This window comes from Mastigoproctus giganteus, chromosome 9 (assembly GCF_048544385.1).
Source record: "Mastigoproctus giganteus isolate SK-2022 chromosome 9, ASM4854438v1, whole genome shotgun sequence".
NCBI lineage: Eukaryota > Metazoa > Arthropoda > Arachnida > Uropygi > Thelyphonidae > Mastigoproctus > Mastigoproctus giganteus.
Genome location: NC_143583.1, coordinates 91,951,859 through 91,968,185, shown reverse-complemented (window position 1 = coordinate 91,968,185; position 16,327 = coordinate 91,951,859). Strand labels below are relative to the sequence as shown.

General features: G+C 37.7%; 1 protein-coding gene across 1 annotated transcript in view; it reads right to left on the bottom strand.

Annotated features, from left to right (window-relative positions):
• Positions 1-16,327, bottom strand: part of Vps53 (vacuolar protein sorting 53) — a 205,779-nt gene that overhangs the window by 125,683 nt on the left and 63,769 nt on the right. The window contains exons 5-7 of the mRNA XM_090381067.1: positions 14,190-14,309; positions 13,614-13,692; positions 7,064-7,131 (exon numbers count right to left, since the gene is read on the bottom strand). Coding sequence (XP_090237193.1) covers positions 7,064-7,131; positions 13,614-13,692; positions 14,190-14,309 — 267 coding nt within the window. The remainder of the gene's footprint in view (positions 1-7,063; positions 7,132-13,613; positions 13,693-14,189; positions 14,310-16,327) is intronic.

Genomic DNA, 16,327 nt, shown 5'->3' with positions numbered 1-16,327 from the left:
GCAAAACTATGGATAGGATTTGCACTCAATGAAAGAAGGTCATTAATATACAGGAAGAAAAGAGTGGGTGAAAGAACTAAATGGGGAACACCAGTATTAGTGGAGAAATTAGAAGACAGAGCTATCTACCATCACATGCAGGGAATGGTCAGAGAGAAAACTGTATACCCAATTATAAAAAACAGTTGGCAAACCATAAAGAAGCTTATTTAGAAGAACTTTATGCCAACAAGATCAAAAGCCTTTGGAATGTAAAGAGTAAATGCTTGAGTTTCACCAAACTTTTCCATTGAATTTATCCATAGATGGGTAACAGAAGCCAGAATATCACTAGTTGATCAACACTGGCGGAATTGATACTGGCAATCGTTAATCAGATGGAAGGTTCCTAGACAGTTAGCATTTTTTAGAATTAGCATTAGCAAGGACACATGATGCAAGAAAGCAAGCTTATACAGCATCAGGGAAGGAAAAAAAAAAAAAAACACCCTTATTTCACCCATCCCCTTGCTCCAAATGTTTGTTAAGTTCTGCCTTGAATCTATTTAAGCTATCAGCTTCTACAATGACAGATGGAAGTTTGTTCCAGCAATCAACCACCTGCTGGCTAAAGGCAAATTTCTGCACATCTATCCTACAAGAGTCTTTCCTCAATTTGAATTTATGCCCTCTCAGGCAATTATTCTGAGCATGAGGAAGAATCCTATCAGCATTGAGCATGCTCAAAGCATTCAAGGCTTTATATACCTCAATCAGATCACCTTGCAGGTGCCTAGTCTCCAGACGCTGTAATTTGCAAAACTTAAGCCTTTCTTCGTAAGAGCAACCCTTTGTTCTGTTCACTAATCTTGTTGCCCTTCTCTGTACTCATTCAACAGCTCTAGCTCTACATTCTTCTTAAAATAAGGCCTCCAGACCTGTATACAGTACTCAAGGTGTGGCCTGACCATTGCCTTATACAAGGGGATAATCACCTCCTTATCCCTGCTAGAAAAATTCCTGTATCTCATTGACAAGACTCCATGAGCTACTCTTGCAGACTGTTCGCTTCTTGCACTGCTCAGAAAACTTCATATCTGCCTGCACAATTACCCCCCAGGTCCTTTTTATTCTCTACCACTCTCAGTGTGGTACCACAGAGTTGATACATTACTCTGGGATTACTGCTTCCCATATGTAGTACTTGACATTTGTCAATGTTAAACTTCATTTGCCACCTCTCAGCCCATCTGCTCAAATTTTCTAGATCCTGTTGCAGCAGTGTCATTTTACAACCCTGCCAACCTTCGTATCGTCTGCAAACTTGGACATTAAGCCTGATATACCATCATTAATATCATTTATAAATACAGAAAACAACAATGGACCAACACTGAACCCTGAGGGACTCCACTAATAACATTAGTCCATGAAGAGCAGTGTCCATTGATTACCACTCTGTCTTCTCCCACTCAACCATGCCTTTATCCATAGCAGCAATTTGCCTCCAATGCCACACTGCTCCAATTTGTGCAGCAGTCTTCCATGTGCAACAGTATCAAAGGCCTTTCTAAGGTCCAAATCTATGATATCAAAGTTATTCTTTGCATCCAGTTCCTGTGACTACATCATAGTATCCAATCAAATTTGTCAGACAAGACTTCCCCTTAACAAACCCATGCTGTGTCAGAGCTATAACTGAAGTCTTGTCTAGATGATCCTGCAATGCTTCTTTAACCACTGCCTCCATTAATTTCCCTGGAACAGAAGTTAATCTCACAGGTCTATAATTACTTGTGTCAGCCTTTGATCCTCCTTTGTGGATTGGGGTCACATTTGCACATCACCAGTCCACGGGTCCCTCCCTGAGTCCAGGGAAGCTCTCATAATTATGGCTAAGGGTTTGCTTACTTCCTTTGCCACCTCCTTTAATATAATTGGATAGATTCCATCCACCCTAGGTATATTAAAGGAGGCGGTAAAGGAAGTAAGCAAACCCTCAGACAGTTTAAGAGTTGGAAGTTAGTTTTCCATTACTTTAAAAAGGGTAGAAGAAAGTGCAATGGGATGATATTTGGATGGGAGAGATTTGTCACCCTTTTTAGGAACTGGCTGGATATGAGCACATTTCCAAGCAGAGGAGAAAACAGCTTTTTAATAAGAAAGTGGAAAAAGGTGACAGAACATGGGTGCATTCAGAAGCACAGATTTTGAGAACAAGTGGAGAAATATCATCAGGACCTGGAGCTTTCTTAGCATCAAGATTTTTCAAAATCCTTCTGACATCCTTTTGATGGAAGACCACATGAAGCATTGAATGGAGTGTACTGGGAATGGTATCAGGTGGTTTACCAAAATCATCAAGTTAGAAGAAAAGTAGAATGCTAGCAGGTCAGCTTTATCTTTGGCTTAAGTGGCAACAGAACCGTCAGGTTTGGACAGAGGTTAAAATAGAAATGGACAAAAGTTGTGGCCATTAGCTTTGGCAAGAGATTGTGGTGGAGAGACCAGAATGCTCGACTACCATTTGGACAAGAAGCAAGTTTTCTACTCTTAGCCTGTTCGAAATCTAGTTGGGATTGATTAATAACTGCTATACAATTGTTGTGAGCTTTGGTGTAGGCAGAAAATGAACCTGGAGATTTGAATATAAGCCAATTGCAATATGCAACATTCTTATCCTGAACCGCCTCAGCACATTTATTGGAAAACCAAGGCTTAGATAAAGGATAAGATTTTAAGGTGGAGCATGGAATAAAGGATTTCATCCCTACAAGAATAATTTCACTTACACGATCTGAGCAAATGTTGAGATCAAAAGATTTAAAAGAGTAATCTGACCAAGAGAAAGAAATCTCATAGATCATCTCATTGTGCCAAACAACATGGCCATTTTTCCCATGGCCATTCCCAACCTCATAGGAATGAGGTTGGGAATGGCCAAGACCATCACCAAGTTGTGATCTGAGGTGCCTAGAGGACCACTCAGAGGACCTCGAGCGTGTACTTAGAAGAGTTGTTTGTGAGAAAAAGATCAAGCATGTTGGATGTATGGTTAGGATTTTCTGGTAGGTAAAGGAATAATCTGTGCAAGATCATTAGCAACTGAAAAAGCCTCAACATCTCGCCCAGCTGGGTCCATGTGACTAGAAAACAGAAGCAAACTGGAGTTGTGAATAATAAAATCACCAAGGAAAATAACTTCACTGTTAAGAAAGTTAGATTGGATAAAGTCAAAGAGTTCCAAGTGATTAGTGAAGTTGGGAGAATGATAGAAGCAACAGATGAAATTGACAATGTGGTGGAGAGATTTTAAGCCAGAGAAGATCGAAAACAGCCAATTCCAAATTACTAAGTCTTATTACTTGTGGAGGCTTGAAGTGGTGAAACCCATGTTTAGTCTCTAGAGCAAAGTTTCCGGCATTCCCCCCATACTTCTCCTTCAACCCATGCACGGTACTATAGGTTTTGATACCTTTCGTGTTTGGGATTTTCATAAAAAAAAAAAAAAAAAATTACTGACAGGGAACAGAGTCTCTGACATTGAGACTGGAACTGAGACCATGTATATTTATGAAACGAATGAGGAAGTTTTTGGGAGGTTTAGATATTTTCTTAGATCAAAATGGACATGTGCACAAGTACCACCTTTGAAGCAAAAGGAATCATAAAGTGAATAATTTGGACAACTGAGATGAGCAGTGGTTGAATCGACTGATAACTGGGATTCTGTCAGAAAAAGGATATGGGGTTTGGCAGATTGTAAGTGGAAACAGACATCAATGAGCCTTGAACTGAGACCATGTATATTTGTGAAATGAATGACAAAGTTTTTGTGAGGTTTAGATATTTTCATAGATAAGATCTTAGCCTCCTAAATCTTTCTTAATTTGTCAACAAGAAATTTAGTAAAACAAAACTTATAATGAAGTATAATTTGTGAAATGAGAGACCAAGATTTTAGTACAAAGTAGTAATAGCTTATGAGTCATCTCCCCAATCAACAGAAACTATGTAGCAAACCTTAAACTGTCAGAGTCCCCTTTCCTAAAATTAAAACCCTTTACTTTAATGTCTCTTTCTTCATCTTCCAATTAAGGACTGCATAATCGCTACCTTCTAATGGTGGTAATCACACAATTAAAAGTTTCTGACGTTGCTCAGAGCAAGCAACCAGGACAAATGAAATAAGTGATGGTTAAAGAAAACAACAGCTGAGATGCCATTAGAAAAATTAAGTGGGGTTTAGATGACTGTATATGGAAATGAATTTCACAAAGATGCATAAATTTTTGAAGTGGGCTTAGATTTTTTGTTTATTAGCTTATCTCATTAATTTAACCACTTGTGATTTGTTTATGTTGGGGGAGGGGAAGTATGATGTGAAATTTTTAGATATGCCATACACATAAAATGGTATATGCAAATCCTTGTGGCTTCTACAGTACATTCCATATACCACTACACTACTCAATTTCCCCAGTCACAGCTGAGAAAGTGTAAGCAGCATTTTATTCACTATTTTTTTTTTGAGAAACTGCCTAGAGAATTAACATTATGTTTAGTTACAAGCTGATTTGTGAATCTTTTAAATTTGTCCCTCTAAATTTAAGAAATGTACAATTTGAGTCATGGTGCCTGTCATAACTCATACAAAGGGTACTATGAAAGTTTTGCAATATGACGCAACAATGAATCACAGGAAGCTGCTCGTTGCTGCATGTTGAGACATGTTCATATGTGCATAGTAGCCGCCGCGCCAAGTCGATGGGCTCAGTTATTCATTAGTAGTGAGAGTGTAAAGTGCTTGCGATGGCATCGTGGTCACGAAATGAGATAAGGACAGTTTTGCGGTATAATTTCGTGCGTGGTTTAACCATAGACCAGTGCTTAGAAGAAATGACTCTTGCACTAGATGATGATTGTCCACATCGTACAACGATATTCAGGTGGTATAGAGAATTCCAAAGGGGAAATTTCACTCTGGCGAATTCTGAGAGGCCGGGAAGGCCACGAATGTCAGTTACGGAGGAAAACGTTACTGCTGTGAGGAAAATGCTTGACGAAAACAGGCGAGTGACCTACCAACAGATAGAGGATACTTTGGGCCTAAATGCACCAGCAATTCGTTCGATTCTGCAAGATCATTTGCACGTGAAGAAACTTTGTTCTCTCTGGGTGCCACATCAACTGACTGAAGAGCAGATGACACGACGTGTGACTTGGTGCCGGGAGATGTTAAAAAAGTTTGATAAGGACAATCTCGGTATGTGAACAACGTCGTGACAGGTGACGAGACTTGGCTGTACTATTACGATCTGCCGACCAAGGCTCAAAACAAAGTTTGGGTCTTTGATGATGACGACACACCCGTAATTGTCAGAAAATCCCGATCTGTAAAGAAGAAAATGATAGCTGTATTTTTCAAATCGAGTGGAATTGTGGAACGTGTCGTTTTGGACACGCAGAAGACAGTCACAGCTAAGTGGTATACTGAACAATGCCTGCCTAAAGTCATTGGATCTATGAAGAACCTGCGGCCAAAGTCAAGAATGGACACCTGGTACCTCCATCACGATAATGCTCCAGCTTACCGCACCAAAGCCTGCACCGAATATTTGACCACGACAGGACTGAAACTTCTCGAGCACCCTCCCTACAGTCCAGACCTTGCTCCCTGCGACTTTGCACTGTTCCCGCATGTGAAAATGAAGCTAAAAGGGAGACGGTTTTCCAGTGATGAGGACCTTCTATGGGCTTGGGACAACGAGTGTGCTTTACTCCCTAATGAAACTTGGCAGAACTGGTTTAAAGATTGGTTTCGGAGGATGGAGAGGTGTATTGAATGTAGAGGAAATTACTTTGAAAAAATTAAATAAACAAAGCTGTATTGTAAAACTTTCCTAGTACCCTTTGTATAGTATCTTTTACAACTCATATTAGACAGAAGAGAATAAGAGGGAATGTCAAAACTTGACCATGAGTGTACACATGGCTTTGGTTACTTTAGGCATCCATTATGCAAGCTGGTAGTATTGTACCAAGTCAGGGGTCGGCAACCCTTTTTTGTGTGAAGAGCCATTTTTGATCTAATTAAAAAAGAAGAGAGAATCCAAAGAGCCACACCTCAGCTCAAGCTGGGGGTGAGGGGAAGAGTTTAAGAAATGGAATAGAGTGGGAAGGAAGGAAGGGTATTAAAAAAATATATTTTTTTGAAATATTATTTATTAATACTGAAAAAATGTAACAAATATTCAATTAGATACAAATTAATGTGACTTTTGCTGCTAAACTTCTTGAGCAAGTCTCTCAACATCAGATGAGCATGCCATAATTTTCATCTTTAAACATGCTGAGAGACTCGCATTGCAGACGGTTTCTTGATTTATTTTTAATATAGTTCATGTTTGAAAATATTTGCTCGCAGAAATATGTCAAACCAAAAACTGATAGAAGTCCAAATGCAAATATTTTCAAATTTATATACTTGTCTGGTAAGCTACTCCATGCATCGAACACGATTGGTCTTGCTTTTTCAACTCATCTATCGCCGTCCATATGTGTAGAATTGTAAAGGCAGCCTTTTGCCTTGCACTCCTATTTGTTTTAAGGCAGCCTGATTCACACCTGGATGGTTAGCTCCAGTACAGTAGCATTGATATTTCCATTAATCCTCACCTATAGGATATATATCCAGTTCTACAAATATAAAGGTGCAAAGAGAAAATTTCTGCTGCCACAGAACAACTGAATGATGCTGAAAACCCAGCATGCATGTGAGCTGAATACAGCTCCATTAGTGTGTTACTTCCAAGTGTCAGTCTAGTTAGATGCTGAAACATGCTCAGGTCTCCTAGGCCTGAGCTAAAATGTCTACAACCAATCTTCAATGACCAAGAAGGCATCTTATAAACATAAGATGCCTTCTACAACATAATTCTAACTAATTTAACACCATTTTCAAATTGTGTCATATTCTGTCTACATACATACATATACACATACAAATAATTCAATAAAAATCATGCTTCATGAAAATAATAATAATAATATCTTACACTGAGTAACACAAAAAGATATTTACTTGACTTTTGGCTCTAAAACGGATACGACCAGGCAAGCTTCTGCTAACTGTTGACTAGGACTGAAATGCTACAGGAGAATTAAAAAAGATATAAATATATGCACCCACACACACTAATTTAATGCAAAAAATTGATTAATAATAAGATAAGCATAACGTGGTAATATTTATCTTTTTATTTTTATATTATACTGAAAGGACAGAATTCATGGGATACCTGGTTCCTGGGCAACGTGACGCTGTCATCCCTCTTGCTAGTGGACGAACCCACTGCTTGGCAGGTATATAGGTACACTGCATTCACATAGATGGTAATTCAATGTCAGTATGGATAAATATTGTAAGTTAACTGACTTTGAAAGAGAAATGATAGTGGGTGCCCGACGTATGGGTCACTCTATTGTGGAGGTGGTACAGAAATTGCACTATCCCCATTCGACGGTATCCAGAGTGTATTGGGAATATGGCATTTTTGGAATAACATCTTATCGTGGACAACACTTTTTTTTTTTTTTTTTTGGTAGTTGTTGGCACATCGGCTTCTGTGGCCATAATGCACCTCCCAAGGTTTTTGCAGTACTTTGATCCAAGCCCGAGGCGGGATTCGAACCTGCGACCGTTGGGTTGCCAATGTGGACAGCACTATGGGAGGCGAAATGTGGTGGATGCACGTGGCCTTCAACATCTGTCTCACATTGTTTCAGCCAACCAGAGAGCAACAGTGGCACAAATCACCACCAACTTCAACAAGGGAGGTGCCAGAAATGTCTCCACCAAGACCAACAGGCAATATCATTAGCCACAATAGGTTATGGGAGCCACCAACCCACCATAGTCTCATTGCTAATACCACAACACAACTATACGCCTCAACTGAGAGAAAGAACATCGCCACTGGACCTTGGATGGTTGGAGACGGGTCTCCTGGTCCAACAAGTCCCACTTCCAGTTATTTCGAGCGGACGGGAGGGTGAGTATTTGGTGGAAACTGCACAAAGAAATTAGCCACACTGTCACTAAATCTAATTTTGGTAAATGCGATGGAATTTCTGGGTAGACCAAGCCAATCGACTTAGATAGTGCTGGAATGGTGTTGTTCTTAAGTGATCCTCTACAGCTATTACACACAAGGATCCTGTCGACATCAACATCGGGAAATGTAGTGCGTATCAATGGTGCATCTTTAGCAGCCGGTTTCTTTATGTCATTTTTGAACCATAGATTATCACAAATGCAGCATACAGAACAGAAATTGTTTTTCATAAATCTTCTTTCAAATTCTCAATGCCTATTCTTATTTGAATAGTAGTTGGTGTATGGAAAAGGAGTTTGATCATTTAAACTCATCTGCTCTGCAATTGGAGAAATTGTTCCATTGTACATAATTAATATTCACTTTGGGTACATTATTGTTAGATGGAGTGGCATTGCTGGTTGAAGGCAGTGCGAAATTTAACTTTTGATTTTCTGTTTGTCTTTTACGCAGTCTCGATAGTCTGTCGCTTTTGCTCGTTCACTGCCACCATACCACCACCATCTTTATTTTGTTAGGTTGGCTTGCTCAATACACTCGACAATGCTCTTCAGCATCATTGAACACAAAGACTATAGCAGTGTGGCATTCAGTGTATTTTACTGCTGAGAAATTATTGATGCAAAAACATCTACAGCGGCACCTAACAATGGAATGCAACGAAAATGCAGAATACAATAATACAAATACTTGTATTGTTGTAATCATACTATTCAACAAATGGTTACAATCAAATGGGTAACTAGGCTATTGGCTTGGATTTCGCTAACATCTTCCAAACGTTGATTCGGTAGAGTAAGAAGCGAGCGTGTGCATAAAACATTACATTGTTCACAATTTCAGTTGTAACTATTCGATTTTAAAAAAGGTTCTGATTTTCGTCAAAAAATGTTTTCACACAAAACATCTTTCATGCATACAAGGTACACATATGGTATTTTTTTTTTTTATTTTTTTTTTTTTTTTTGTTGACAGGAATGGAACCCAGTTTGGTCATCAGCTATAATATCCCATCCATGATAAGGTGCATCAAGTTTTGCATCCTGAAATTCCACTTTTGTTACTGCTGTTGCAACAGAGAATGAAAAAAGATCTAGTTGAAATTGTATAGCCTGATGTGAAATTCTCTGAGCAGTGCAGAAAGGCTGTTAGAACACTCATGGGGTTATATCAATTATATACAAGAATTTTTCCAACGGAAAGAAAGATTATTATCCCATTGTATAAGGCAATGGTAAGGCCACACTGGAATATTGCATAAAGGTTCTGAAATCTCATTTTAGAAAGAACCTAGATCTTTTAGAAAGGGTGCAGAGAAGAGCAAATTAGTTTGGGCACAAAAGAATTTTCTTACCAATAAATCATGGGGTTCTGTAAACTGCAATCTCTGGAAAATATACATTGCAAGGTGGCCTAAATAAAATGTATGTCTTTAAAGAGTTAATTAAAATCGTAAGAGCGATAAAGCTCAATATGTCCTATTAATGTTATTATTATAAACTATAAAAGGAAACTTCATATCTTTATGTAGAATCAGAATTCTCCCAATACTAATGTTGGAAGGATTATGTGATTATATAATTATATGAAATAAATGTCCCATATTTAATATTAAATAAAATCAATTATGAAAATTACATTAAAATTATAAAAATAAATACTTATTAAAAGATTGTCATTAATTCAATTCTCATCCCTGACATAACGCATCAGGAAAAGCCAGGAGAAGTCGACAGCTATCAACACTCCCAAAAAACCAATACCACATGTTAACATGAGAACTGAAAATAATTGTTGGATTTATTCTTAAAAAAACACAGGTTAAAATATCTAAAATCATTAAAATTGATTTTCAAAAGCATTGCCACTCATGGACTTGCAGCGCATTTGTGAACGGTAATTCACACATTGGTTTAGTAAAAATAATCTTGCATCAGGTAGTCGATAGGTTTAAATATAAAAAAGGGTGCCATATTTACATTTGGCTTTAACAACTTCTCTTCCATTTCCTCTCAGTTATCACAAAATCATTTAGCTCCTGTTAGAATTTAATATACTTTTAGCATCCTCATCCCTGGTTTTGATTTGAATGTGGTTTGATTTTGTGTGAAAAAATACAGTTGATGATTTTATGTTAATTTTCTATTTTCATATTAATTGTCACGCGATCAGTTGTAAACTCCTATGATCAATGTGGCCATGCCAGAGTATAAATGGAACATTTTTAATTTAAATATTTATAAATGACACACATCGTATTTTGAATGGAAACAATAACAGGAAATTCTAATTACAGATATTAAAATATATGAGGTTGGTTCCAAAAGTCCCAATAATGGATTTACTGTCAGAGCTTATGATTTAAATTCAAGATAACACACACCACTGCTCTCAAAATAACGTCCTTAGGCAACTACACATCTGCTTTCAGCTGTGCAGTTCTCAAAAGCATTGCTGAAAATCAGTTTCCACAAAGCTCTTAAGAGCAGCTGTCACTGTGTCATTCATTTTGTGATCAGCACATACATATCATTCTTCTTTTTCTTCAGGTTCCATGTTCAATTTGAACATTGGAGACCACATTTTCCAGCCAGCTGTCTCTTGCTCTGTGAAATAGTTCTTGTGTCGTAAGACCCCTGTCCATTCTTTGATGTTATCAAGCCATTTTTTTCTTTGTCTTCCTTTTGCTCTTTTGCCTTTAATCTTCCTTTGTAGGATTAGTCTCTGCAGGTCATATTGTGGGCCGCTTATAATATGCCTGAGGTAGGCAGCCTTTCTCTTTGCAATTGTAGTTAGTAGTACCATATGGTCCTTGCCCTCTTAAGGACCTGCGCATTGGTAACCTGATCTATCCACAGAATTTTGAGTATTCTTCTGAGCGTCCACATCTCAAAGGCTTCCAGTTTCCTGATTTCTGCATGACCCAGGTTTCGCATCTATATAGGAGAGTGCTCCATGTGTAGCACTTGACCATTCGATATCTTTTCTGGAAATCCAGTTTCATGTCACAGAAGAAGTTCTTAAGATTCTTAAATACCTTTTTGGCCATACTAATTCTGCTTCTAATTTCTGTGCCTTGGTCATTATTATCTGTAAAGAGCTTCTCTAAATATTTAACGCTCCTCACTTGTTCAATGGGGAGTTGCCACAGCATATTTTGATTCCAAGCAAGGTGTTTTTGGCATTAATCGTTACGCCTATCTGCTTGCTGGCTGTTACTACTTTGCTGAGGAGTGTTTGTAGCTTTTCCTCTGATGTTGCAATGAGGGCAGTATCTTCTGCATATCGCAGGTTACTGATAACTGAACCATTAAAAGTAATTCCTTCTTTAGAATCTTGTATTAGTTCTATAATGGTTTCAGCATAGAGATTGTACAGCATAGGAGACAACATACATTCTTGCCTCACTCTTTTCTGGATTTGTACCCAGTCTGTGTTTTCTCCCTCTACAGTGATTGCCACTTCTTGCTCAAGGTATAGTAACCATAGTATCCTTAGTTCCCTGGGACTGATATTAACATTGTTCAAGAGCTGAAAGAGGATATCATGTTTCAAGTAATCAAATGCTTTGTTAAAGTCAATGAAGCAGATAAAATAGGTTCTGCTGGTGTTCAATTACTCTTTCTACCAGTGTATTCAGAGCAAATACTGCTTCTCTTGTGCTAACACCCTTTTTAAAACCCATCTGGTCTTTTCCAATTTGTTCTTGAATCTTGCCTTCAATTTGCTGCTCTTGCCTTTTTTTGGTATGGGAATAAAGATGGATCTCAGAAAGTGAAGGAGTAGCTTCCCCCTATTGAGGATATTATTGAAAATATTGAGGAGCTGTTGTTTTTCTCTTGTTCTGAGCTATTTGAGTAGTTCGGCTGGGATGTTATCAATGCCAGTTGCTTTGTTGTTGTTCACTGACTTCATAGCTTGCTCCAGTTCTTCCATTAGAAAGTCTTGATGTTCACCTTCTGTTTGGGTGTTGTCATTTCCTAGTTGTCTGTTGTCCTCGCAGTACAGTTCCTCAGATATTCTTGCCATTTATCCTTTTTCTGTTGCTTGTCCACATAGATACCCCACCATATTGCAGTTAAACTTGGCCTCCAGTACATCTTCTGTGCCACCCAACCACACAACTTCTGGGTCATAGTGCCATTTCTATATACAGGGTGATTCACTACCAGTGCGACAAACTTGCAGGAGGCATGGGGGGCACAAAGATGAATCGGAATCACATAGCATTGCAGAGTCCGAAATGCTTTCGTCATGCGGTAGAGGACGTTGAACGGGAGGTTGCGTGAACAGCGATCCCGCTGGAAGTCAGCATTTGCGAACCGCTTCCTGAGGCAGTAGGATGGACAAGTATTCAAACGTTGAACTGGCCGACATGCACCTCACGTATGGAGCTGCGGACTGTAATGGGCGCGCTGCTCTGTGCTTGTACCAGGAACTTTTCCCTCACAGGCGTGCTATATACAGGGTGATTCACTACCAGTGCAACAAACTTGCATCATACGATTTTTGCACTTGTGCACAGAAGGTTACGTGAGTCTGGTTGTTTCACGAGAGGTACCATGAATCGAGAGTGAACGACAAGGACGCAAGACAATGAGGAGAATGGCCTATGTCTTGCAGAAGGCAATCCGAGTACGAGTACTCGAGCGATAGGCCAACGATTGGGTATTTCCCAATCCACTGTATGGAGGATACTGTCAACAAACCAAATGAGTTCATACCATCTGCAACGCGTCCAATCATTGGAGCCTGCAGATTATCCACTCCGGAGGACTTTTGCTATTTGGTTTCTTCAACAGAAATGGTTCGCAAATGCTGACTTCCAGCGGGATTGCTGTTCACGCAACTTCCCGTTCAACGTCCTCTACCGCATGACGAAGGCATTTCGGACCCTGCAATGATATGTGATTCCAATTCGTCTTTGTGGCCCCTACACCTCCTGCAAGTTTTTCGCACTGGTAGTGAATCACCCTGTATACCAGTTGGAGCATCAGCAAAGTTTCAGTGGCAGTTTTACTTAATTTCTGGTGGATATTCATATTAGCAATTTGCTCCAATGCCAACATGACTTCTGACAAGGAAAATGCCCAACTAAAGGAGGAATTCTATATAATGCACTTCAACCCCTCTAGCAGAACAAATTGTGAAGCACACAACACAAGTTGAATGCACACTGCACATTTTTTAATGATGCTTCTTCATAAAATCATTCCCAATTTACTTGCCCATGAGTACTACAATAAATCTGTTATCACAAATATATTAATGAAAAGCATGCTATTTTTAAAGGAATTAAGCAATGTTTTTACAGAAATTTATTATAGATTTCAGATAAAAGAATTAATCTGAGACAAATTACAATCAGCATCTTTGTAGTTGCAAATCACATCTGTTTCTACTGTCATACTATCAGATGTGAATAAAAACAACCAATTTAATATTATTTCACTGCTCCAATCAGTAAAAATATATCCAGAAGTGTAATAGATTTACTGTATAATAATATATACATACCTTAGCATTTGAGCCAGCAAAGGCAGCATGAAAGTCTGCAATAATTTGCTGAGCTAGTTCAGACCTTATACAATGAACCCTAAAACATATAAACAAAATATAAATATGCTTATTACAAAATTAAATACTGAAGTAGAAATGACAGATGCAAAACAAAATAGTCACCACCCTATAATATAAATAATCTCAATATTATGGAAGTCTTTTATTCAAGCAGTTCAGTTTCATTTATTCTTGTTAGCCGAGAATAAATAAATTTTTTTATCACATCTTTCAAACAGACAAGATAGTCTGAAATGTAAAGTGATACTCAAATTCAGTCATAAATAATTAATTCTAGTGAAGATTTGGAGAAAGAAGTTGAAAGAAACTGCTATATGACATGGACTGAACATTTAAGTAAAAAGGTTTAATATTGCTTTCTATATATAAAATTCTACACCAACCTGTCCATCTGTTCCTACTGTTAGCAGTAGGAATAGATGGACAGGTTGGTGTAGATACTGTTTAGTGCACATCATATTTGTAGACTGTATCAAATTCTCTAATGATTATTAACACAAAATCAATACTTACTGGTCAGCAAGCTGTCTAATTTGAACAATATCCATATATTTCTGAAAATGTTCTAGTACGTTCATGACACCTTGTAGGAGATTTGCTATATCCCCATACTGTCTTCTTTTTGTCAAAGCCCTAAGTATCAAATAAAATAGTTGTAAAGCATAGTTATTAATCTGTATACATATTTTATAATTAATGAATTTTTACTTCACTAAACCATACATGCCACTGTTATTTCTTTGATATGATGTTTCTAATAGAATGCAAATCATCTAAATTAATTGTTTATGACAATCAGAAAACAAACTTTATGTTATACCATAAATTATAAAATTTGTGGAATTAAATTAGTCATATCTACATATCATATCTTCAAAGGACTGTGATAATTACAAATAAAACAAGTGGAACCTCTTCATTCAGCTGTTCATAGGCCAAATAAATTTGTATTCTATTTTGAAGAAATGCTAAATGGAGATGGTGAAAAAGAAGAGTGATGGAAGGCAGTAGCCTTTAACCTTTTGAACTAATACTTACTGCAACAAACATCACAACTTATGTCACCAAGGTCAAAAGGTAGTGCCCAGTGTCACAAGACTATTTCAAGTAATTATCACAAAAAAGCACTGCTCCAAATTTGACAGAAAGCCAGATGTGCATTCTCATGGTCCAATTTAATACATCATGTTACAGATTTTCTTCCAAACTAACCAAGGTCATCAGCAAGTCCAGTTTATTAAGAGGGCTCAGTTTTAATTACAATGTGTTAATTAAAATGTGTGTGCAATGACATACAGACTATGAAGTAAAACCTAAGCAAACCAGTGTGACAATTCTCAATAATCACCTTGAAGCTAATGAGGAGTAAAGAATAACTTCAAAAATTGGCTGTCTTCTTTTATTTAAGAAACTTCCATTGCTTAATTTAATTATTACTCAACGTCTGTTATTACCCAAACAGAATTTTTTAAATTTCATGTTCTATTTTATTCTCAACTACTGTAAGCACTATATAAGAAAATTGGCCCTGCGAGAGCCATTACAGAATTTGGAGGCAGAAATCATCATAAGCCTGGAACACAAGTTTGCAAAACCAGTGAGTTAGAAAAATGGAAATAACTTTCACAATTTTAATGATTATGTTTAGACTTTTGATAAATTTGCCTGGAAAGTTAAGCATTGCTATACTGAATCTAGTTTGCTGTTAATTTAAATCAGTGAATGTTAATGCAACTTGATCATTCAGATTGAAAATAATTTTGCTTTACTGTGGTATAACGGTTCAGACAGTCACATGGTTGAACATTGTTAAGAAAGACTTCCTTATTAAATGCTGATCATCAGAATATTGTTGCTTTTGTTCACACACACACCTTGTTCTGTAAATTATTTAACATGCAAAACTATTTATTGCTCTGTTTTTTTTTTTTAGATGTGTTGTGTTCTACTGAGATAATATAATCAAGATACCTGAAACCAGGAAATACTGTTCGAGGTTTAGACCTAAATGGATATCAAATGAACTAATGAGACTCAGGACAGAAGAAATATGTTGGGGATGCATACATATAAATTATTAGGTGACACAGAAGCCTATGGCAGATATAAGCTAGTCTGTAATCAAGTCACAAAGGAGGTTAGGCAAGCAGATTACAAGAAATCTTTGGCAAAGAATGCAAAGAAAAACAGAAAAGAGTTCTTTACTTATGTTAACTCTAGAAGGAAGATGTGAATCAGATTGGCCTGCTTGATATTGATGGTTTGGCTGTTGATGAATCTGCTCAGACAGCTGACAATCTGAATGAGTACTACGCATCTACATTCACACATGAGGAATTCTGAAGTGGAGGATAGAAGCTTATTAAATGCTAACAGGGAGCTAAATGATTTTGTAAAAACTAAGAGCAAAGTGGAGGAGAAATTGTTGAAGTTAAACATAAGAAAGGCACCTGCGTGGACGAGATCAATCCAGTTATCTTAAAAGAGGTGGCAAAGAAGGTGAGCAAACTCTTAGACATAATTACAAGAGCATCCTTGGACTCAGGAGATCCACACAGACTGGAGATTGCAAAGGTATCCCCAATTCATAAAGGGGATCAAAGGGTGACATGAGTAATTACATACCTGATAGGGTTAACTTCTGTTCCTAG